General features: G+C 35.2%; 2 protein-coding genes across 3 annotated transcripts in view; both read left to right on the forward strand.

Moving 5' to 3' along the window:
• Window positions 1-10,502, forward strand: part of LOC135204324 (mediator of RNA polymerase II transcription subunit 14-like) — a 35,603-nt gene extending 25,101 nt beyond the window's left edge. The window contains exons 11-26 of the mRNA XM_064234505.1: window positions 37-196; window positions 424-628; window positions 915-1,078; window positions 1,415-1,573; window positions 1,755-1,986; window positions 2,259-2,444; window positions 2,731-2,918; window positions 3,121-3,312; window positions 3,486-3,695; window positions 4,111-4,369; window positions 4,870-4,982; window positions 5,243-5,344; window positions 5,615-5,773; window positions 6,195-6,329; window positions 6,632-6,766; window positions 7,698-10,502. Of these exons, the coding sequence (XP_064090575.1) occupies window positions 37-196; window positions 424-628; window positions 915-1,078; window positions 1,415-1,573; window positions 1,755-1,986; window positions 2,259-2,444; window positions 2,731-2,918; window positions 3,121-3,312; window positions 3,486-3,695; window positions 4,111-4,369; window positions 4,870-4,982; window positions 5,243-5,344; window positions 5,615-5,773; window positions 6,195-6,329; window positions 6,632-6,766; window positions 7,698-8,909 (3,811 nt within the window). The 3' untranslated portion in view covers window positions 8,910-10,502. The remainder of the gene's footprint in view (window positions 1-36; window positions 197-423; window positions 629-914; window positions 1,079-1,414; window positions 1,574-1,754; window positions 1,987-2,258; window positions 2,445-2,730; window positions 2,919-3,120; window positions 3,313-3,485; window positions 3,696-4,110; window positions 4,370-4,869; window positions 4,983-5,242; window positions 5,345-5,614; window positions 5,774-6,194; window positions 6,330-6,631; window positions 6,767-7,697) is intronic.
• Window positions 10,503-12,213: 1,711 nt separating this feature from the next.
• LOC135204325 (large ribosomal subunit protein uL23m-like) lies at window positions 12,214-25,583 on the forward strand. Of its 2 annotated transcripts, XM_064234507.1 has the most exons (5): window positions 12,214-12,352; window positions 14,108-14,313; window positions 15,215-15,288; window positions 17,678-17,861; window positions 24,970-25,583. In XM_064234507.1, the coding sequence occupies exons 1-4, from the start codon at window positions 12,339-12,341 to the stop codon at window positions 17,837-17,839; spliced, it is 456 nt and encodes a 151-aa protein (XP_064090577.1). In that variant the 5' UTR covers window positions 12,214-12,338; the 3' UTR covers window positions 17,840-17,861; window positions 24,970-25,583. The 2 variants fall into 2 exon arrangements, with proteins under 2 accessions (XP_064090577.1, XP_064090576.1); XM_064234506.1 differs by lacking the exon at window positions 24,970-25,583 and having other exon boundaries at window positions 17,678-18,115.
• Window positions 25,584-25,594: the final 11 nt, after the last annotated feature.

A 25,594-nucleotide genomic window follows, 5' to 3' on the forward strand; every position in this document is an offset into this window, starting at 1 on the left:
AGAGTTTTTCCCTACTAATTTTTAGTACTCTTGTAGGTATTGGCTGATGATGAGACGCACAGAGAAAACTCTACAGCATCTTCCAGCAACTGCTCATGAAAGACTTCCTTTGATGTATTATGCAACACACCCATTAAATACCCTTGGAAAGCACAAAGCCTACATCACATTCCATAAGCACCCTGGTTATGTACTGGTAAGTATTGTATTTAAAAGTATTTATAGTGATGACTTTTGGTGAAGCATGGAATGATTAAAATTGGGAAAATAACAAGAGAAGTTTTTTAGTAGTAGTGGTTTTGGTTCAGAATGATTTGTGAGTTTCGGTTTTTGAATTATCACATGCCACATTCCTTGTGATGAATTGGATAGTTAATTTATTTTGAACAGTATACAATACTTGTATATCATCTTTTCTCCAAGATTTTAGAGTTCAATGAGAAGGAGGGCAGTCCATGTGAGGTTGAGCAGTCACTGTATTTCATGGTTGTCAAACAAGCTAGTATTGAAGATAATCCTGATGATGACACCGTGGAAACATCTTTACCAAAGTCATACATGCGAGCGTATGACCTAGAAAAGCTTGATTCATTTGTATGCACTCATGGTCCTTCCACTAAAGTTGATGGTAAGTTATGGTGATGAAACTTATTATAAGCTAAACCAAATGTAAGTGTTGCATATTTAAATTAAATAGAAGACAATGTAGCCACTAGAAGAGTAGATATTATCAAATAGGTCTGAAAAATAACAAGTATAGTACCAGTTGTAGAGTGAAGTTTCACAATGAAAAGTCCCAGGAAGATCCACTAGTCATGGATATAAATAGAAAATTTTAATGTTGTCATACTGCATTTCATTAAAAGTATTTAGAATATTAAAACCAAAATAGATTATGGATGTTTCATTTTCAGTTGTTGAACCAGGTGAACGAGCACTTGGAGGTAAAAGGAAATTACAGCTGCGTGCAGAACCAGCCAGTAAGCGTGTCAAAGTTCCCGCTTATTTCTTACCTGATGTTGCACAGTGTGTTGCAATGTGTGATATGAAGTTACCCCTCATCCATCTATCAAGAAAGGTACAGAATTCTGATGTAGATTTTTCACTAACAACAGTTCTGTCAATGTAAAAAAATATCCTCTACAGGGACCAGTAACTCACATGAATATTGATGTTGTAGTTTTTCAGTTTTGATTATGCAAAATTGCATGAGTCACTAAAAGTTACAATCCATTTAATATTGATGGTTTAGTATTTGTGTTTTCATATTGGAAAGTGTGAAAATGTTATCAATAAAATTTGACACCTATCATACATATATCCAGCTACCATTCATTTATCATAATGCACATTTTTATTTTACTGTAATTGATCATGTTCAGATATTTAGCAGTCATGTTTCTATCACCTACAGTTACGAGAACGGAATGTATTCAATACTGGAGAGCAAATTGAAGAAGGTGGTATGGGTGTTTTATTGAGGCTAATAGATCTTCCAACCACTGAAAACCTATCCAAGAGTACTATAGTAGCATTACGTAAACATCTACTTTCAGCCTCTATTAGGACTCAGGTAAGCTATTGGAGTGGACTTAATTTTGTTGATGTCAATCTTCCAGTTGTAAGTCATTTGTCAGGATTTTTAACATCATTGTGTGTGTGTATGTTATGTACTAAATCTTTTGCATTGTTGTTATCATCATTGTAGTAACATGAGTAGACAGATGTTTCAAGACAATTTTCTGTTGTTACAGCAAGCTAAAGGCTCGAGAGTATTTGGAATGGAGTACCTCTTTACGCATTCCCCAGTGACAAGTCTCCACGGTCGTGAACAAGGTCCCAGACGCTCTGTTTATTTCACTTATGAGGTCACCAGTGCTGAGAACATGAGTGCCACTGTTGATGCCATATTAGCAGATTGGATTGTGATCTCCTCACTGTATGAGCTTGTACTTACCTTTGCAGCAGAACTTTCAGCTTCGAGAGGTAATCCTTTTACTTTAGAAATGTACTTACCATCATTCACATTTTACTAATATATTGGTGTCAGAATTTATCTGCATCTTGGTTATTTATCTGGATTGGTCTCTATTCAGAACCTTTTGGTTTAATGCTAATGGTCATGTAATTTCACTAGAAATGTAGTTAATTTTTTTTATTTTGAACATAAAAGTTAAGAAATTTCTGGATGCTTTTATTTTATGTATTTTAAAAATGTGATTGCCCCCAATTCAAAATCATTTTGCATCTTTTTCAAGCTGGTGTGGAATCTGCTGGCAGCAGCAGCAGCTGTAGTAGCAACATTGCTCCCAAAACACTGAGTGAAATGGTTCGTGTCAAGTCTTTCAACTACAAAAGTATTACTGTAGCCTATGGAGACAGTTTTGATGCATTTGTTGTCCTACGCTACAGTGCGGAAAAGAAATCTTTCGTTTTAAGTTTTGGTAAGATGATAATTCTTTCTTGTTTACTGGTGAAAGTTAAAATGATGCTGGACTTAACCTTAGCATAAGGAAGTGATAATAATTCCTTTATTGGATGTGGAAGGTATTGCCAATAAGCCACTTCAAATAATTTTCTTGAATGTTTTTCTTATGCTTTCCATGTCATGTACTATCTTTAAAGTGCATTATTATTGGAAGTCAATTAATTTATAGATTTATTTTTTATAATTACAGCACTTTATTTTCTAACATTAAATTACTATTTATATGTTTATTAATTTTGCAGGAATGAGTGGAGAAGGGGTATGGGCCACAAATCCGCATACAGTAATGCAAGACCATCTTCAAGACTTAGTAAATCATAGAGGTCACATGGGCCTTGTTGATTTGGCAATAACTTTGCATCACACATATCATCCTCTTTTAGCAATTTCCAAGCTGTCGCCTACGATTCACCTTGGAGTCATTGATAAGGTAGTTAATTTCTCTGTTCCTCCATGTACGTACTACAGTGTTATGTGACATTGGCCTAGAATGATCAGGTTGTTCCTGTAGCAATGCTTTGTTTCCTGCTGTAAAATACACTTCTTTTTTTAATACATTTTAACATTTTTATGAGGGTATATGATATGGTAGTTCTTCTGTTACTGAAAAAAAATTATTCTTTTTCCTTCAGCGACAGCAGCCCATCAAAAACTTCACCATTCTCCCTCAGTCTCCCACAAGGGTCAGCATTGTGTATCGTAATGTATATTGCCTTAATGTTGATATGCTTCCTAATGGGTTAGTAGCAGTCAGAGATGGTGCATTCAGCAGCTTTGATACTTCCAAGGTGATAGAAGAATTTATTCCTGTGCAAGGCCTCAAGGTAAGGGTAGTTACGAAAGTTTGTTGTTCACTTTAACTGTGCTATTATAATCATAGTTAAAGAAAAAAGCAAACCTGTGTCCATAGTATATTTACTCTTATCTGTTTTTTTTATTGTTCATGGAAAAAGGATTTTCTTGTAAAAGTAATACTAAATGTTTTGTACTTTTTTAGGCCTTCTTGAGCAAGTATGTCGATGAGTCTGCTATTAATAGAAGGCGCTCACAGTCAGAAGATGACAATCCACCTACACCTATTCCAATGGATGATACTTCATGGCCTACTCCAAAGGCTGGCTCACCAGCTCGTCATGGACCCATGACTCCACCTATTTCTTCCAATCCTCATACTCCAGCAAGTCCCCATCCAGGTGGCATTACCCAGGTATGCTATTTTATTGCTTGAGTGAATGTTAATTTATAATTAATCAGAGGTAAAGTATCCACTCTACAGACGCTTTCCAACTCATGCCCATGTTATATTCTTGACCGTTTGATGTAGTAAATTTGGAGGGGCACAAGTTGGGAATTGCTTGTAGCATATGTATAATAGCAATCGTCTCCATTGTATTATATGTTTTTATTTCTGTGGATACTCCCTTTTGCAAAACTGATACCCACTGAAGTGAAGCTCGTGTGCCAAATTCATAGTATAAAACTTTTGCAGAAGGGAAAGAGTGGTGGGAATGGAAGCTAGGCAATTCTTCCTTAAAAGACAGATCATGAAGTTAAATTTTTGCTTTTTATATTCTTCATATAGTTTGCTGTACATGAGAAATTTTATAAAGTGTATTTTTCAGACAAGTGCACACAGTGGCTTTGTTTCAAGTCCTGCTACAAGTGGTTTCTCCCTTGCGTCTCCACCGTCACTCCCTGGCATGAATCCGTCACCGGCCATGTTACCTCATCAGTCTCCTGGTGGCGGTTTTCTGGGGGCAAATTCTCCATCTGCCCCCCAGCACAGTGTGGCTTCGCCTGTTCCGTTCTTAGCCCCGTCTCCAGCTGCCCCTCACTCAGTTCCAATGCATTCCCCAGCATCTGCATTCATGCAAGGTCCAGGTTAGTTATCTGATTTTGTAAGTTTTTGTCTGCTAATGATGATGATGATAATAATGATAGATAGGATCTGTTGCTCGGTTACATAGAAATATGATAGGTATTACTATGTATGTTCATCCACGATACAAAATATATTTTGAATCATTGCAAGGGTAGTTGCATTAATCATTGCAAGGGTAGTTGCATTGAAATATGTTATTTCAGTTCTTAGTGGGATAGTTGCACTGTTTTGCATAAATGAGAGTTTTAATTTGTAGCATAAATGAGTTTTCATTTGATGCAGTAACCCCCACTTACCAGAATTCAGATAAGTCTTGTTAGTTAAATGTTAAGTGCAAAATACAACATGTGACTAAGCATTATATAAAATTACCAATGGTTGTAGCTGTCAGAAGGCCAGAACCCCCAAAACATCTGTTAATTGGAGAGGCCACTGTATTTTATAAAATCATCTAGGAAGATCAATGTTTTTTACAAAAATGTTTGCATTAATTTTTCAGTTGGTACGTCGTCATCATACACATCTCGAGTTTTACCCAACAAGCCATATGCAGCAGCTGTACCAACCACTCTAACGCATGATGCATTTTATACACTCTGTTCTCCTGCTCAGGTAGTGATTTTTCTTTTATGTAAATGATGCAAGAAAAGTGGTACTAATGAAATATTTATAGCTGTAAATATATTTCACTTTCATCATTTGTTGGGAATATTTTACTCTACTGTTATTCTGCCAAGTTTAATTTCTCACAGTAAATTTTTTTCTTTTTTTTTAGTCTGCAGTTTTAGTAGTTTCTGTTATAAATTTTTTTATTATCTTATCGGTTATATTGGTAAGATCAGAATTTTATTAAAGAACTTTTTGCATTCCAGATTGATGAAGGGGGAGACAATAGTTTGGTGTGTCTATTGGAACAGTTCCTTGGCATGACATATTTAAAGAGACATTTCCAACAGCAGTGCCGATGTGAAGGAGTAAGAATTTTCTGATTTGCATTCGTTTGTAAAACTGTTGTGAAAAAATTTGAATCATGGAAGATTAATATATTATTTTGATAGCAGAACTCTCAAAGTTTATCATATTCTGATTGTTTTTAGTGCTTGACAAAAGATTGAAAATAAACTATGCACAATAGTTTTCAGAATCCTAAGGTTAAGCAAATTTTGAGATATAAGAATTCTTAATTTTTATTATATATTTTTTATTATAGTTGTGATGAAAATTGAGATCTTTTTGTGTTTTAGATTAAACCATTGGGTGATATTGAACCAGGAAGTATCCAGTTCAAAACAGACACACTTAGTTGTCAGATGCTTGTACAAAGCTCTCCTGCGTACAATCTGGTTTTGAAGTTACAGCCATTGCCAGAACATACGGAACAATGGAACAGTGATGAGTTACAGGTAAGCTCATGACTTAAGGTGATCTGTAGTTTTTAACTTTTACAGAAATGATCATTTTAAAAGAATGATCATTTCTGTACCTGGAGGAAAAATGTTACTATTATTGTCTTCATTATTATTACTAAAAAATAGTTTAAGCAGACCAAGTAATTAACATTCTTAACTCTTATAAGGCTTAGCCAAGAGACATTCTTTCTTTTTATGGGCAGTGAACTGAATTGGATCTGCAGCCTTGAATTGGAGAATGAATAATGTAATCTTGATTTTTGTTCTTTTAATGGATTGTCAGTTTTTATGTGGCTTGTATGGTGTCTTATGCACCAATAATTCTGATTTATTTATGACTGTAACAGAGCTATCTCCAAAATATATTCATGAGAAGAGTATTATGTTCATTTACTGACAATATATTGAATTTCAGGTACTTGAGAAGTTCTTCAGCGTCAAAGTCCTCGTGCCGCCATTTAGGCCTTTCGCTGTCCAGTCATTTTACAGCATCCTAAAGTTTCCCATCAGAGTTTTGAAGGATTGCATACGCATCATGCAGCTGGAACTGGTAAGTGGTGGAAAATCAAAGATGGTAGTGCAAATGTCCTCTCAAGTTTTAGATAGAACCTAGACATTCCACATTGCCGTAATGAAAGGAATACACAATAAGTTTGTATATGCCTCATCTGTCCTTCAGATATTCATGATAAACAGGTTTTATGTAGGTGAAAAATACTCAAAACTGAATATAAAAGTCAAAGTCCTTTCAAAGAAATAGTGAGCTGTTCTTTGAGCAGACAGGTGACGGTTTTTTGTTTTTATTTAATTTATTTTTTATTTTATTTATTTATTTATTTATTTATTTTGCAGATGCCCACACCACAACAGCAGCAGCAAATGAAGTGGAATATTCAGTGGTGCTTGACTAATCCCCCTATTGGACCTCATATTGCTCCTCCAGGTCTCTATGTGGTAGTTGTATCCCGCAGTAAAATCTTGTTTTTCGTAAGTATTAAGAAATTAGTATTGGTGTTCAATCTCTCTAATTATTTGTAGATGCTTAACTCTGTGATTTATAGCAGAGATGCTTTTCCTGCATTATATATCTTTCTTGACCTATCTTAGTACCTGCAGTTCAGTGATTTTCTCTGCTGTAAACATGATTATTTATAAAACTTGAGTAGGTTGGGGTTGGATGGCAAACTTCACTCGTTATACAAAATGAGGATAGACATAAACCAGAAGAATTAAGAGATGTGCTGGTGTTGGCAAGTGCTCAGTACTGAGTATTGAAGGCGGTTACAATGGGGGTGTAGAAATGGTCACTCTATGTGCAGATGACATTCTTAACAGCAGACTGAAAAAGAGTTTGTGGAGTTGATTAAAAAAATAGAACACTGAAGGCAGATTTGCCAAATTTGTCCTGCTTGTTGTATTGTTTAATTTGCTGTGTTGCCCTGTTCTTCTCTTGTCCTCATAACTGTTATAGTTTTCTTTGTATTAATGTATCATATTTGAATAGTATGAAAGCAATGTTCAAAACGTGGATAAGTCAGTCCAACATAAGACATTATTAGACTGTAGAAAATTATCTGAACAATTAAGTCTAGAGTTCTAGAAGTATTGTATGTGGTCTCTCCAAGACATTTTTGGAATACATAGATAAAACAGTATTGTTAGAAAGAAAGCTGACATGTCTTTAGTGAATGTCTTTTCTATTTCTTGAATAATAGTATTTGAATTGTACCTCTCAACTTTTAGATGACAAAAGAAACCAAACTACAGCATCCGAAAATATTGTTGTGTGATTTGTTTAGGTGTCCAGCAACAATTATTAACAGCATTTTGCCTAGAACTTTACGCCTTTGTTATTTGTTTAATTTAGCATATTTTACTACAAGAATAATTGTTAATTATTTTTCTTTCTGTTTTTCAGCTTCAGTTAATAAGAACAAATATTCAGTTGTCTCCAGAGACAGAACCACCCAGTTTGATGCTGCCCGTTGTTTATGACACAGTAACAAACAAAACTCAAATGGCTGAGCGTCGAGAACAGAGTAATAACCCAAGTGTGACCTTACAGGTCATTAATGAAATCATGGGTCGTGTTGCAGTCCAGCAGAATGAATTGAGCTTATTCCCTTGCATTAGAGAACTTGTGTGTAACTTGACTTTAGGCCCTGATGGCAATGTCATTGCATCACCAGTAACTCCAGCTAGTAGTCAAGGTACTCCAACCTCAAGTGGAGGAACAGTGTCCCAGGCTTTAACTTCACCACACTTAGTAGCCTCTCCTCACATGTCATCTCCAGTAACACCAGGAGGATCCTCTAGTGTCACAGCAGCAGTTCAGCCATCATTAACCTCTACAATGTCTCAAGGGTTGATGTCTTCAAGTACAGGTACCATTACAACAAATGTGCCTCCCCTTACGTCATCAGGTATGATGGCCAATATGGCTCCAGGGTCACATTTCACTGGGCCTAAGCCTGGTGGAACAGTTGGGCATATGTCACAAACTATGGGGACCATGGGCTCTATGGGACCACAAGGACCCATGCAGAATATGCAGGGTACTATGTGCACTATGTCTGGCATGCAGTCTGGCCACATGCAGCAGCCGATGACTTCCATGGCTGGAGGCATTATGCAGCAGCAGCCAGGTGGAGGAACTCGAGGGATGCAAGGTCCCGGGCCTACAAATGTGCAAGGAGGTCCAAATCAAGTGGGAGTAGGCTCAGGTAATATGCAGGGTATGCAAACAATGCAAGGAGGAGGAGGAATGCAAGGATTGTCAGCTATGCAAGGAGGCCCTGGTGGAATGCAGGGAGGCCCTAATGTACAAGTAGGACCTGGTGGGATGCAGACAGGTCCAGGTGGGATGCAGACAGGTCCAGGTGGAATGCAGACAGGACCAGGTGGAATGCAGTCAGGGCCTGGAGGAATGCAGGCAGGTCCTGGTGGGATGCAGACTGGACCAGGTGGAATGCAAGCAGGGCCTGGAGGTATGCAAGGGGGACCAGGAGGAATGCAAGGTGGACCTGGTGGAATGCAAGGTGGACCTGGTGGAATGCAGGGAGGACCAGGAGGAATGCAAGGTGGATTTGGAAGTGGAATGATGGGAAATCAGTTCAACAGAAATATGTAGAATCTCTTGACTCAGTTTATAAGACAGTTTTCATACCTGTTTACCTGAAGGCTTCATGTACTCTGAATACAAAAAAAAGAATGACATTTGCAGGACAGATTCCAAGTGGATGACAGCAAAGCAGTGCTTGTAAAGGGTTGTAGGATTGTATTGTTTTAAAATGCTATGGTAGAAGTTTTGTTTAGTATTTTCAGCATTAATGTACATAATATATTGTCAGTGTTAGCTGTATCTATATTTATTTTTACATGAATCACAGACTTATTAGGAAGACAAGAAGAATTTTCGTCAGGCGTTAATTTTGCTTTTAGTAAATGAGTTCAGCTAATTATATGCTAGCATGTAATTTGGGTAGATTTTGTGTTGGAAAACATTGGAATCTTGTTTTTGCAGTATAGAGGAAAATATGAGAAAGTTACTCAATATAGGAAAAGGAAAATCATGAGTGAAATTACTAAAAAGGCATGATTTTTTGTAGAACCAGTTATTTTCTTAGATGTTTATCTGATGGCCTCTTGTAGGTTTTCATTTTTAAGATGGCCAAACAGTAAAGTGGTTTAGCATCTGCTGACTGCTGTAGAAATCTCCTCTAAATGTGATGGGTATCCAGTCCATTAGCATATAAAGGATAATTCTTATAGCATATATTAGCAATTTTTATGTTAGCCTGGAACCAGCTCGAGAAGACCTGTTGTTAGACTCAGAGTTCTGGATAAACTAATCCTTTATAATAATACATAATATGTTAGCCTGCAATGTTAGGTGAGATGTCTTGAAAGGAGAGAGAGTTGACTATATCGGCATTGAAAAGGGTTTTAAGGTTTGGTCTTTCAATATTGTTATTTAAAGAGAAAATCATGTTAATGTTTGGCGTTGATAAAATGAGTTGTGTTTACAGGTATGTTTAGTTTGCTTTCAATTTTGATTGTACAGACATTTCAAGTTAGAATTGAAGTCAGAGGTATATAAGAAGCTTCCTGCACCCTTTATGATGTGTATTCCATATATTATATAAATAATCAGGGTATCAGTACAGAACTAGATTGAACAGTTAATATGTCTTGTGAGCTTTTAAACATAACGTTTGAAGTACAAGTTGTTGTCATATAATGTTAAACGGACATCACCGCCTGCTTTCCCTGGTGAGTATTTTTTTATTCTGACACTAGAGCTCAATTATAGTGGATTGCCTGTGCTACTTCTTTCTGTCAGCTTTTTCGAGGAGTATTATCATCTTGGTCATATAGCAACCTTTGTTGAATGCCAAACATTTTTACCAAAATCACCATGTTGGTGTTGTAATATAACACAGTAATATTCAAAATCATGCCTGGTTGTCATGTGTGAGAGGATTTATGGATTTACCTTATTTTTTGTTTGAAAGACTTCCAGGTGATTTTCAACATGAGTCAGCTTATTTGACAACTGAACTGTTGTCTCATGTATATAATTGTATATAATATACTGTGGTGTATTGATGTATACTGTATTTGTAAATTTGTTTACATTATCTTGTAGATTTATAGACATATTTTCTCTACAGAGGTAAAAGTATGAAAATAATAAGGGAATTTTTTCCTTTTTTATGTCAAACTTGAGTTTTATTAATCCAAGTAAGAAAAGGTTTATGTTAATTAAGAAAATGCAAGAATAGAAGCCTAAAGATAAGTTAACACATAGAAGATTAGGGAATCTGAAATACATTGATTATTAGTGATAGATACAAATGGATTGCATTGCACTGTTTTTTCAGGTAAGACATGCTTAACACAAGGTAGACTGCTACCTGATGATTTATTTGTATGGGATAGGAAGATGAAAAAGCAAAAAGCCCAAAAAATAAGAATTTGGTAACTGAAAATGAAGAATTCTAAAAAGATAATCAGGCCAGTGTTATCAAATACAGATTCGGAAAGTTGTCAGTGGAAACTGCTGAAGGAAAAGTATAATTATGGTGGCAAAAGTACTATTCAGTGTGACAGAGGAGAATTGACATAGCGAAAGAGAGCCTGGATGGACTCAAGATTTTTAAAAAGGCACTTGAAAAGAAGAACCTGCAATCATTGGCAGGTAAAAGGGTAGAGATGCAAGCAGATAAATATGAGAGAAGCAAAAGGCAGGGTGGTCTAAACCAAGGAATTATCTGGGTAGTTTTACACATTATAATTGTGTGTGTAATTGTTTGGTGTGTCTCTCATCAGGGACTTTAAAAATTTATGAATTAGTTAACCCTATGTGTATCCATGACTAGACATTGAACTTAGTTACCATAAAAGTCTAAATTTGGTAGAAAATGAACCCCAACCCTACCCTCAGTAGTCCTAACTGAACCAGCTGCAAGATTGCTTTAGCATGCTGTGAAAATAGTGAAGGTGCAAGAGGAAAGGCGGACAAAAATGCTTAAAAATCTGGAACTAGTCTTGTTATGCCACTGAAATCAACAGAACTTTCTTTACTACTTAAAATTGAAATGCCATGACTACCATGCAAGTACTGATGTATTTTTTTAAAAACATTTTTGAGAGATAGGCAGGGCAAATTTAGCACTGTACCATTTGTGTTGGATCGTGTTTCCATGGATGTACAGGATTGCCAAACATAGTAGGAGTAAGTGATTCATGCCTGAAATACAAGTATATTGCAAGAAAAGTTGGGAAGAGGAAGTGAAGAACCTATTCCATTTTGGCAGGTTGGATGAAATGCAGGGAGGGAACTAGACTACTGCTAAATATAATTCTGCTTTATTAGAATGAAGGGAATTATGATATGCTTATTAGACGTGTGCTGTAGTATAAACTTCATGCAGTAGAAACAAGAGCACCAACAAAAATTCAGTTGTTTGTATGGGATACAAACCATTGCCTTCTATATAGACTGTCTTTGATACTTAAGCAGTTATTGAGGCATGTTAAAAGGTACTCTACTTTTTAGTAGCTGAATTCTATTGTATTTGTTCGTAAGTGGATACAATCAATATGCTTTTCGAATATGGAGTATCCCACAGAGCATGTTCTGGACTGTCTGTGATCCGAATGGCATGGAAGGTAAACCTGGTAGAGAGGAGCCAGTTATCCCACCAACCATTGTTTCCCCTGCCACCAAATGAGGTACAATAAGTGCTGCTTCTTCGCTCTCAGCTTTGTGTGCTCGTGATTAGATTAAGTAGGTACTACCCCTTCCCTTTTGTTTGATTTTGGTGTGGCACATCATAAAGTTGTAAGGGATATGCTTAAACCAGCACAATCAAGTTGCTAAGAATTTATACCAAGCATTCGGAGTTACAAAAGTTATAAGTAATTATACTTAAATTACAACAGCTGCATAAAAAGACTACGCGAGTGAGCCGGTTTAAAGGTCTCGTCCAATAACTACTACTACTACCATTACTTGATCATTGATGTTTCTTACGGTAACGTCTTCCATAACGTGATGTCTTCTAGATGGTAAGGATGTATATTTATTTTAATTTTATGTAAATAAAATTTGTTTTGAACTTGAAAGTACATCTTTTACGCTTTAACTTTTGCTTAAAGCGTTTCTGACCATTTTTTCGATAGGAAATACCTAGTAGGTAGGTACCTACTAGGCTACTAGCCTAGGTAGGTAGGTAGCCTGGTTGCGAAGATCGTGGACCTCCGCCCCCCCTCAACACCTGCTACCTACCTAGGACGCTGTGTCCTAACCAAGACACCCCACCTCCCCAAATCCATCCTATGAGAAGCTGCTTATTTACCTTACCAAACCAAGGATACCGGGTCTTAACTACCTAACTCCCTATCTTACCTAACCTTGTGGGGGGAGAGGGGAAGGAAAGGAGTCTTCACCCCCACGTAACCTAATCTAGCTTAGGGCACCTTGTCCATACCCTAGTGCTTATTATTAGTTTGAGGACATTCCTTTAACTTCATTTAATCTGTACTTTTGTATTAGGCATTATCTTTTCCTAACCTAACCTTGGATGCTGTCCTAACCTGGGCAGGGTTTTTGTTTTTCCTCCCTGGACCCCATACATAGGTAATTTGCGACACCCTACTAGGTGTTCTACCCAAACTTTTAATGAAACAACCCCTCATACTACTTCAGTATTTTCCTGCATACTCACTGTTCTTGTGAAAATTAGATGGCTTTCCATGTAATCCATCCCTACACTGTGACCGTGTTAACATGAACAAACTTAGAAAAAATTGAAGTACTAGTAGGTAATGGCGTTCATCAGAAAAAACTTTGGAATCATTAAATTTGTAAAAGATGTGATCGTGACTTTCGTACTTTTGTATTTATTCCTAAACAAATACAATCTTTCATTCTTTACATAGGGATTTTGCTTCAAATGTAGCTCGAAGTAGCCATTCGAACTTCATGACATTTTGACAAATTGTTTATCCCCTGACAAATGGGAGAAGCCCCTCCCACCCTTCGATTTCCACTCCACTTTGCATCCAGTCGTAGTCAAGTACTGATGTCTATCTTGGTTCTCTGCCCAACTTAACCATTCATTCTGTCTTTATTGTTTTGCCTATTCCTTTACCTTTTGTATTGACTGTGTGGTTGTATTGTTATGGATCAAACCCCTCAGACACATGTGCGTACTTCCATGAAAGGAAGGAAGCTGCTCATGGCTGAGACATTGTCCAGGGGTGATCAAACCCATTAGCAAGTTCTTATCCACTAAAGAGATTGACACTCAAACATTTATGCAACCAAAATATCCCTTGTCGTGAGTGTTGTAAATGGCCCTGTGGTGGGTTTTCTCTACTTTAGTCTGTTTATAGAGCCAACTGCCTTTGAAGGAGTGAGTCTCTTATATAAAAGATGATGGATTGTATTTCTGTTGGAATGAATGACAAATATTTTAAGTACTTTGCATTTTTCTCAGGTATAACTGGACATTTTTATCAAAGTGCTTAGCTCAACCACTTTGCTGTGTCTGAGGCCAAAGGAAAAAAGTATGTGAAGTTAATAAGTGAGGGGTATTCTCCCACTCAACCACAAATTAACAGATACTCTTAAATAAGCTCTAGTTTGTAAACTTTGGAAAAATACAAATTACGTGACAAATGTTCTATGTAACAAAGTGAGTACTATATGTTCTTTCATTGAAAGTTGATTCTTGTATACTATTTTTCATGGTCACTTAAAACTAGATATGTTCTGCAATCTAGGGAAGTTATTAAAGAATACTTTCTTTCCACAACCAGGTACCCGAGATATTTCAAAGGAAATCCTCAGTTGAGGGTTTTTATGCCAAATTTCTTCATGAAGCTGGTTAAACCAGAGGTACCACAGCCACCAAATGTTGTTCATTTTATTGTTTCAACAGAAATGAGCAAATACGATATTAAAAATTACCTGGAAAAAATATATAAAGTTCCTGTTGATAGTGTGGTAACTTATAACAAAATGGGTAAGTTAAATTAAACTTGTTTTACATTGAACAGTTATATTCTTGTAGATGTGGTTTTGTAGTAGTTTTTTTTTTTTAACTAATTTATGCTTGTTGTTGAAACCAAGGTGCATAACTTTTTCAAGTAGTACAGTACAGTGGGTCGTCAGTAATCACCGGGGATAGGGACCACAATCATCTGTGTTAAGCAGATATCTGCACTATCACACCCTTCAGAAAATGCTTAGGCTGTAACTGCCTGTTTCAATAGTTAAAACACCAAAGGCCCCATATCTATAAAAATTCTTTTAGGCAAACTACCTATTTAAATAGTTCAAACACCAAATATACCTTAAAATTATCATGGGTGCTCACCAATGATCTAGCCTAGCCAATGCTGATTGAAAATGATTCACATGTACTTCCGTTGCTGAATAACCACTGGTTCCATGCAACTTAAAAACACCATACAAATAAACTCTCTGCAAAGTGCAAAAATGCATTGCATGCAATTTAAGACTCTGCAAAGTGCAAAAATGCATTGCATGCTTCGTGGTAGTAGTAATAGTAGTAGAAGGGATTTGCCTTTGAAGTGGCTCCTTTGCTCGTTTGATTCCTCCTTTGTTTGTTTGCATTTGTTTAAGTTTAATGTCTCTATAATGTCATAAATTTTAATAAATTCCATCCAATTTTCAATTTTCCTAAGTTTTTTTTATACATATGATGATAATAATAGATCAATATTATAGTTTATAAGTGAATAGTGCATACAGGCCAATCATTTTGCTTGTGCTAGTATCAGTAGTTCTTTTAAATACTATAGTAAACTATGAATTTCTTTGTGTTTATTCTGTAACAATGTTGCACATTGATAACTTTTTATCACGAGTGATTGCATTACATATTACTTTACTCTTTTCAGGTAAGACAAAACGAAGCACTGTTGGGGGATACATCATCAAGGATGATGACTACAAATTAGCTTTTGTTACTCTGGTGAGCACAATTTCTTTTCTCAAGTTTATAGACAAGTTAGTTTATTTGAATTACTTCTACTAAAGCTCTAACACCAAGTTAGGTGGATAACCCAAATGTGAAGTAGATGGGTAGAATGAGGAAAAGTAATTGGTAGATGGGTGAGACACCCTTTTAGGGATAACCCCATTTTAAAGTATTAACCTTTGTGAATGCATACAGTGAGGGATTAGCACTTTTCACTTAAAAGTTACATTTATTTGTTTCTATGAAGATACAAACCATTGCCTTTAAAATAGGGTGTATTCTTCAGTGCAAGCTGGGAGTTATTTGTGGAACATGGTAGCAAAGTTAATTGATGGTTACAGTAGGCGAGTGGTGGATATCTCTAAACTCATATCCAGGCAATCTTCTTTACTGACCTTGCTGGATTTGCTTGCAACACTAAGCAGGCTGCTGCAGCAAACAGTGTGTCGTTTTGTAGTATTAGGTTTAATACTACTCCGTTTGCTAAGAGTTTTATCTTGGCTACAACCGAAAGTGGAATAGTTTACTTAGTGTAGTTGTGGAATATTCTGATCTCCAAATGTTTAAGCAAGAAACATATTCCTTCCTGCTGTGCGCTGATGTCTCCTGAATTCAGGTGCATCAGTTTTATTATCTCTTCCCTCATATTTTTTTATTTATCACCTTTTCCTGTAATTTGTCTCTTCAGGACAATTTTGCCACACACTACACAGCATCAAACATGTTTGTAAGACTTGAGCAATCCACTTTGCAGTGTAGTACTGGCCTCCCTTTCCCTCAGAGACAACTGTTACGTGTTAAGAAACTGGGGGTTTCAATTCCCAAATACAGTAGTACCTCGAGATACGAAAGGCTCAACTTACGAAAAACTCGAGATACGGAAGCCAATACGAAAAATTTAACGGCTCTACATACGAAAAGTTTTCAAGATACGAAAGGTTTCTGAAAGTCCGAGATTCGCCCGGATAACAATTTTGAAAATCGCGCCGCGCGCCGCCATCTTAGTACTAGTAGACTCGCCACCATCCTCCTGCTCTCCCATTGGTTCCTGATGCTAGTCGCGGCCATGAAATCCTTCTCTCCTATTGGCCAGCGTCCCTCCCATCATGCATCTACTATGTATACGTGGTGGCGTGCTTCGGCCACTCGGTACCAGCATTGTTATAGTACGCACGCGGTATTCGTTTTTGGGATTGTCAATGTGTACGTTATTTAAAAAAAAAAAGTGACCAAGATCTCTCACATGGGATAAGTGATCAAGGTCTCTCTCATGGGATAACTGGAAACTTTGCAAGGTTGGTAGAATATCCACTCCCTGCTGAACAGAGGGTGTAGACCAATCATTTACAACATGCTTACCAGTACATATAATCAAGGCACTTCAGTTTATGTTGAAGGTCAGCAGCCGAACATTCAGTACCCCAATCAGTTGCAGAGAGAGCATTTGGTTGAACAGGGTTTTGATGGACACCAGGGCCAACAGAGTCATGAAGTGCAAAGAAAGAAAAGAAAAACAAAAACGGCAGAAATTAAAGCCGCTTTTCATAAAGTGCAATCATTTGTAGAAGACCCCCCGAAAAGGCTCTCACAGGAATTGTGTACGTATATTTTTTAAAGTGTACATACGTACAAAAGAAAAAAAACGGCAGAAATTAAAGCCGCTTTTCATAAAGTGCAATCATTTGTAGAAGACACCCCCCAAAAAGGCTCACACAGGAACATTGTGAAAAGTAGGCAGAAGCAATCTTCCTTGGATAGTTACGTATGTACGTAGCTTCACTCGAAAGGTAAGCTTCCACATTTTACGTACAGTATATTTCTTGTTACCATGCACACTAATATACACTTTATTTACAGGTTATATTTTGCATTTTTTTTATTAATTTAGGTATTGAATGGTCCAAATTGTTGTAGTATTTCATTGTTTATAGGTTAACTTAGCTTTATTATGAAATTTACTGGGGTGTTTTTGGAGGGCTTGGAATGGATTAGCCATTTTACATGTAAAATGTGGTCCAAGATACGAAAACCTCATGATATGAAAGGCGCCTCGGAACGGATTAATTTCGTATCTCGAGGTACTACTGCACCAAAGTACCTTAGGAAATAAATTGTAGATGCTTTACAAATGTTCGTTTACCTTTTTCATAGATGAAAGTTTCAGTAAATTATTGTGATTACTTAGATTATTCAAGGGTTTGTTTGAGTAAATCTAATAACTTTTTTCAAGGATTTCTTGAGATGTATGTACGTAGAATAATAACTTGTATAATAATTAGGGTATGCTTGGAGGGGATTTCTGTTATAGTACATAAAAAATAATACTCTAGTATTTCTGTATTCTTTATGGAAGTATTGTAATTTATTTATTTTCTTCTAACAGCCCAAAGGAGAAACATTCGAGTTTCCAGATTTATTCCCAGAGGAGAAGGAAGCAGAGGTTAAAAAGCAACAGGAACAATTGGAAGTTTTAAAGAAAGAATGGAATCAATTGGCCAAGAAAAACCAACATCGAAAAGGTGTTCCAACATGGCTAGGATTGTAAAGATTCATCTTACATGGACAAGGTCTGTGATTGAAGAAATAGTTTCAACTTTTATTTATATATGTATGTACATTATTCAGTGTTTTAACTTTATGTAATGTGCTAATTATTAAATAATCCAATATTTTTCATGTTAAGAATATTGGCTATACAGTACTACTTTATGAAAGTTTCTGTATTGGTTTTTGTTATGCATTATGTAAATATTGTACTGTACTGTAGAATAGTTTTGAATGTTTTTGACATTCTCAAGAATAAATGGCCTTTGATAGTAAAGATTCTCTCAACAGTTACCTTTAAAATATGTTAATAACATTTAGTAGGAGAAAATAAGATATAAATTACAGATTAAAATCATGTCCGACTTATCAGCAAGGTACATTTCTTCATTTGTGTTGATTATTTTCAACATTTATGTGATGGACTCAAAGCTGAAGAAAGGCATGCAAATACTATCCCTATGTAATTCCATTAATGTTTGCCGTTGTTCAACCACCTCAAGCATTCCATTCAATGGATAGAGAGGAAAGCTGTCCAGCTCTGCAGTCCTTCATATTTTAAGTTTTATCAACCAATGTTCAAATGCACAGTTGCCCTGTCAAAAAAGGCTAGTCCTGACAGATGATTACAAGGGAGTTTAACTGGACTACCAAATCAAAACAACTGGAGTGGGAAAAGGTAAGAAAGCTCATCTAATTCAGTCTAGAGCAACTCCATGAAGTGATCTTGGTATTGCTCTATGAAACCTTCTATTCAAGTTTATTAATTGATCAAAGTACGTAGTTGCTTTGTGCTCTATGAAGCTGTTTATTCAATGGCAAGGAGTTAGTCATCTGAAGGTTAACCAGATCAAATTTTAAGTGTAGTGTCAATTGCCAGTTAATCAGATTAATACTATTGTAAAAACCATTATGTACATGTAACTTAACACAAAGTAAATGAAAGAATAACAAGTCACATTAAAATTTTAATTAGTCGACACATCTACAACAAACCAAATTCACTTGTGTCCAAATGATGTTTTGTCTCCTATGGGAGAGAGACCACTAACTTTCAGCCCAACTATAATGGAAAAACTTCATAGTAATATAGCAGGTCTAGGTTAATTATTCATACAGAACAGCTCATTCACATATCATAAAACATTAAGGTATATTTGTGAATTTCTGAGATTCACGACACAATTTGTTTAAAAATAATGAAGTACACATTTCAGTACTTACGAAATGTACAAAATGTGATTTGTACACCACAGGTAAGCAAATACTTTAGATTATTACACAGAGGTACATGCTTTTGGTAAATTTATGGAAGTGGATTTGATTGTTAACAAAATACTGCAAAAAAGGTCATCCTCAATATTACAAAAAAGAAAAAAAAATCATCCTCCTCCAGCAACAGAAATTCCAGACATGACAAAAAGGGGTTCAAGTCTGTATCCATCTTCATAAAATGGTAACATCCTGTCTGTATCCATTTTGATAAAATGGTAACAAATATGAACATGAAAACCTGAGGCTGCATCTACAGCAGCTGCCTACATATGCAATTAAACAAGGATTCTTCATAAAAAGTTAGATATAACAAATACAATAATTTCTTCCTTTCAATTGGCAAAAATCAAATGTAGTCAAAAGCAGCCAGCTGATATTTATAAAAATGCCCAAACTAGGATTCAATATTTTAGAACCCGGGAAAAAATTGAAACTAAAATGTTGTTTGACTGTGACTACTTCTAAGCTATATTTGAAACATTTAACCTATTGAATGTTTCTCTTATCAAACATAACATCAAACAATATGCCAATATATTCATAATCAACATCTAATAAGGTGGGCATAATGCATTAAATTTAGCTATAAACTTTTATTTTTTAATCTGTACACTACATAATAAAAGACGAATAAATGCAATTTTCATACTCTAACATTTTAGGGGGACAATTCCATAAACTTTGAAACAGCAAGGAATAATGCATGTGTATAACTAGTGGTTAACATATGCATGTATGTACATTCCCCCTCACATTCAAATATAAGCATTTTCATAAAAAGCAAATCATAACATCTCGCTTATTTTTGCTAATTTCAATAATACTATGAAAAGCTGAACTTACAGACTCTACACAGCAAAAGTCATATAAAAATTTCAGACATGACTTGCTAATAGTTGTAAACATCAAAGAAATGAAATGCAATCCTGGCAAATACTACGTAGTTCAATAAGGAAAATTCAAGACTTACAATTGCTGAACTAACTATATACAGTAGTGTGAATCAAATAATTTTGTAGTTATTGCACAAACTGATGCTTTTACCCAGTCACAGTTTATAAAACTTTTGCTCTCTGTTTCCACAATTAACTAACATACATTAACAATACGTGGACAGAATACTGTACAATACTTATAATATAAATGGACAAGAATTCATGATTATCCTAGCTTTCACAAAATTATTGCACCTATATCTTTGTTATACTGTACAAGCAAAGGAAACTTTTTCCCTTTTTTTCTGAATAATAAATGAACTGGCTGATATTTGCTAAAGCCTTAATTCATATCAACTGTTGGTACCACCCAAACTAAAAAAAATGCTCAGTTACACTATGTTTCATGTTCCGTCTCTCCAAATAGCTGCATTTACAAGAATAGGATACTTTCTTATCATTCCAATTCTTTGCATTTCACGTCATGTAAAAACACTTTTCACAATGAAAATCTTTTCTATGATGCACACAAAGTGGACAAAGCCAATGACATACACGAATACATACTAAAATATAAGAAAAACAACAGAAGTAGTAATCTCAAATACTAAGATTATCCAAAATATAACCATCAGTTTTTGTGAGTAGCTTTTACTTCCCAACTTCATTTTACTTTCTTTAATCTCTCACCATTTTTTTTTTTATAAACGTATTCATTTCTTTGTAGTTGAACTGAAATGCAGCTCTGTAATATACAGAGTAGCTTTCACATGTGCTAACAGTCTCCAAACATGAGCTGTATAATCTACAATGCTTTCACATAATGTACTGGTACAACCATTAAAATACCTGGTACATCAGGCTAAATATACCTGTATGAAGCTGCTTTCAATGGTTATAATCTCCAGATTATTCATTTCTAAAAATGAATTCTCCATTACTAATTATTTATCGGCCCTATCTTTCCTTATATACGGAAATACAATAAGGTATTACTACAAATAATCAACCATAGTAAGAATTCAAAGACTTTCAGTAATCATTACAGGAATGACCAACTTTCAAGAAAGACCAAAACTTACATACTAAGCTTTCTGAGTCAAGACAACACACTACCTAACCATTGCAATAGAGAAGACTGTAGAATTTGAAGGTAAGACGGGAGCTGGTTTTCTAAGGGGTAAAAGCTACTTCCTTCCTGAGATTGTAAATGTTTAATCATGAATACAAACTACACTCCATCACCCCAGTTTTCATGTAAGCATTTCTGAATACAATCTATCAAGATCTATATTTGCAGTGACTTGCCACACAACTCTTTATTATTACATTACAATTTAATTTCCAGGTTTTCATCAGACCTAATTTTTGTGTTCACCATGTAAATATAGGACAAAAAACTGACAGATTTAAAAACAAATACAAGACATAAATAAAATCAATCAAGTTAAATTACATAAAATAACTAATTTCTGTTCAAGATAATAATATAATAAACACAAGCAATGGGATGCTTTGTCTAATAACAAAATTTTCTACCATTAATTTGTACTTTCCCACACACTGCCCAGTAATACTATTTTTTTTGTTATTCACACTCAGATCAAACCATGTTTACTTGGCTAAGCAAAATAATAACTAAATTGATGTGAGAGCTATTTAGACTTTTCCACAAACAACAATGAATCATGCACATACTTGATTTTTTAAGTAATAAGACTTCTAATCTTGTCATGAATCAAGATCAATGAGGGCTAATGCTACGAATATATATAAAATAAAAGTTGATCTTCCATTTAGCTGAATCTATGGGATGCACAGAACAGTATTTATTAAAAAAAAAAAAATACAAGAGAATCAGTGATAAGACTTTCAATCTCATTGTTGTGGCAGAAGAAAAATCGTTTCATGTGCTGCTAAAATTTTCAGCATTGTGCTCTTTCCTAAAACTTGTGCAGGTCATGCAGCCTACCTCTCAAATGATGCTGGAAGCCTTTCAAAGGGCTGTTTGACCAAGCTGAATCAAGTGAACATTTTTCTTTTGGTTTCAATAAAGCTGCCACTGAAACATCTGAGCTGCACAACAAGCTGATGCAATTCATGTAAAAGTAGAAGCAATGAAAATAATGAGAGCAAAGGGAAAACTACATTAGGCTTTTAAGAAAGCCATCTGAGATTACAGAAAAGTTCTATGAGGAAATCAATAATGCATTTTATAACTTACAAAGAATGATGGACAACTAACCAATAAGAGCCACCAGAAAGGCTTGCACCTTAATGGGCAGTTAATAATAATATTTTAACAAAACTTTCTAATACACTATCTAACATAAGCCAAATGTTTAACAAAATTACACTCAACATAGAAATTTAATGGAATGATTATAAAAAAAAAAAACATCAAATATGGCAGTGAAGTAAATATGACAAACAATTAAGAACAGTACTAGAGAAATAAGAACACCTCTGTCTCATACAGTTGGTGACAGAAGTTATTGCAAAGGTTTGAGGCTGAAAAAGATTTTACCTGCTTGGTTGTGTTAACCTCATAATATGATGGAAGCACTTACAACTGTAATCAATAGCACCTGCAACTTTGGGAAAAAAAATTGTTCTGTAAAGTTTCTAGTCTTAAGAACCATAAAAAATTACTTTTCAGTCAAATAGCAATGTGAGAGTACTCAAACTCACACATAAATAGCTGTTGTTTAAGCACCACAATTAACGCTTTCAGTATGTACGTAATACTAGGAAAAAAGATTTTTTTTTCAGACTTTGGCAATGACATAACCCTCCCCCACTTTCAAGTCCCTGAGACAAGCTAAAACTATCATGATGATGATGAAAGATTAATTAAAATTAAAATGTTGACAGTCTAACAAATGCAGAACTGTATTTCCTCATAGACAACACTGCAGCACTGGTCATTTCTATTCTGTAAAAATAAAAGCTAGCTGAACATTTTTGAAGACCTAAACATTTTGCAAAGTTTAAAAAAATTATCTCACAACAAAGCACAATATTTCTTTTATCTGAGCATTCCTCCAAGAATTAGATATTCATATTGCACTGCCATGAACAATATCACCAAGGAAAACATCAGTACAGTATTACTGAGGCATAAGTGGATTCATGAGCTGCCACTACGTATCTGTATTATGCAATTGTCCCTCAATCATTAACAAGACAATTCTAAAACTCTTCTATTCTCCCTTAATCTGAGCAAATGAGTCTTTCTTCTTTCCAATATCTAGATAAAGAAGTTGATTCTCCATAATCTCATATTACTGCACTTGTTAACTACATTGTTAACTACAAAATACTCTACAACTATTTACACGATTGATTTCCACTTACTCACTCACTAATCATCTAGCTAGAAAATTAGCACCAACTCCTCCTTCATAAGCCACTTTCCTTTTCAGGGAAAAGCTAGGAAAAGAAGAAATACTGTGAGATGTATGTCACTGCATGGCATCCTTCATTACAAAATGTCAAACTGATTAATGGATGAAATATACAGTTAGCAAATAACACTTCAGGCAACCTGAGCTCCAAAAATGTGAAATAGACATATGGTACTGTATTAGAAACATTTGAAAACAATTCAACATCATACTGTAATAAAAAATATCTGGAGGGACTGAGAAAATGAGTAAAAGTAGATCTGAGTTAAAAGCATCATAGCTCCATGATCCTTTGTATCTTCAAATTTTGAAAACCAATTACTGTTTATGTAGGTACAACATAAAGCTGTATAGAAATAGAGAATACTGCTACCAAAAATATTTCAATCTCATATAAAACCTATAGGAAATACATAATGGAACTAACAAAAACATGTTTAAATCTTATCTAAATAGTTTGTTATTAAATGTTAAAGCACACTTGCTCATACCAGGGTGATCATAGTCAACAAGTACCTTTTATCCCTATTCATTGTGCAACTGCCTTTGTCCTGACGATATCAAACTCTGAATATGTCAGTGCATATAAAAAATTAGCTTCTTCATGCATTTCCCAATATTTTTTTTTACTCTACAACTAAAAATATCTCATTTTTCAATTTTAAAACTGATATTTGAAAACAAACATTTACAATATGCAAGTAAAGTGGAAGCATTCATTTCTATACAAGAATTTACTAAAAACCTGCAGTAAGTGTCTCATCATTTTAGTTTAATATCATCATTTAGTTCTACATTTTACTTTACTTGACAAATGTCAGGATGGGAATTGCTGCTTTTAATTGGTTATTTATTAAAACAATTTAACCGGGCAATCAAACTGAAATTTTTAGCTCTTCTATGGTCAGTCAAATGAATATTTTATAAAAGAAATAAGATTACAGTAGACACCCATCATCCACAGTAGAATCTACCATGGATAACAGTGAGATTAAAGTCAAACTCATACAATGATTTTTTGTATACACTATACCAAAGCTTATCTAATAAACACAAAACTAACAAAGAACATTTGATATCTTATGGTGCTAAACATTATGTTTTCTCTTTTTCACCCTATTTTAGTATACAGTACTTCCAATGAGACTCAAGTAATAAAAATTGCAAATTCAGTAGTAGTTTATATGGATATACATAGTACCTTTGGTGACCGCTGGTGCAGTCGTTGAAACTTGGTAACCAGGCATTTAGCTAGTGGCAGGTGAGAATGGGGGTTAGAGTACCATCCATTCACTTGATTGTCAGCATTTGCTTTACCTCCTGATAATATGGACAAATGCAGGGGTTAGTCTGAGGTGGGCTTATGATAAAAGACTTAAGGACTGCATATCTAGGACAAATAAAAACACATTTCCCAGCATTAAAAGCAGGGAACTGATACTGACAGCTCGTATTGCCCTAAAAAGACCCCGCTGAGTCATTCTTACCTTGGACACCTTTCTTCTCCTTGACAGGTGACCAAGACAAACACTTGACATAGTTGAAAGATGATGTTCTCCTGTCCCATGCAGAAGACAGACCTACCGCGTCACACCATGCTGTCTTCCTTTCTTACAGAAGAGTCAAAACACCAGTCAGTACCAAAATCAAGCAAGCCAAAGTAATCAACAAGCATTCAGTGAAGAAAGAAATAAAACTTTCACTTCAAAAACAAAAGCCCTGTTCATAAGCCAGCAGAAGTGTGGCCAAAGAAACAGTAAATGAACAAAGTCGTGAGTGGATGGTACATCAAGTCATCTATTACTAGTCAATTATCTTGGTACCAAGCTACAATGAACAGACCAGTTTTTATCCTTGTACAAACAATTAATCTTTTGACACCTCTAAAGGTGAAAGGACAATATGAAACATACATACTATGCGGTTACATATTTTACAATGAAAATCGCTGTTTCTTTTGTGGCAAAATAGGCAAATGTAGGTATGTGAAAGAAGGGAGATGAGCATCATGTTATAGTTTGCATTTCCTCATTGGGTGATTAGAAACTTTTGAAGCACTCATCCAACTTTTATCAACTTTTTTTTTTTTTGGGGGGGAGAGGTACTCGGTAATCAACATAAGAGAGTCCATGGATCTTG

This window comes from Macrobrachium nipponense, chromosome 44 (assembly GCF_015104395.2).
Source record: "Macrobrachium nipponense isolate FS-2020 chromosome 44, ASM1510439v2, whole genome shotgun sequence".
NCBI lineage: Eukaryota > Metazoa > Arthropoda > Malacostraca > Decapoda > Palaemonidae > Macrobrachium > Macrobrachium nipponense.

What these genes read in the sequence shown, in the direction of transcription:
- LOC135204325 (XM_064234507.1), top strand. An exon ending in GGTAACTTATAACAAAATGG is followed by an intron (nt 14,314 to 15,214) that starts GTAAGTTAAATT and finishes TACTCTTTTCAG; the next exon opens with GTAAGACAAAACGAAGCACT. An exon ending in AATTAGCTTTTGTTACTCTG is followed by an intron (nt 15,289 to 17,677) that starts GTGAGCACAATT and finishes TTCTTCTAACAG; the next exon opens with CCCAAAGGAGAAACATTCGA.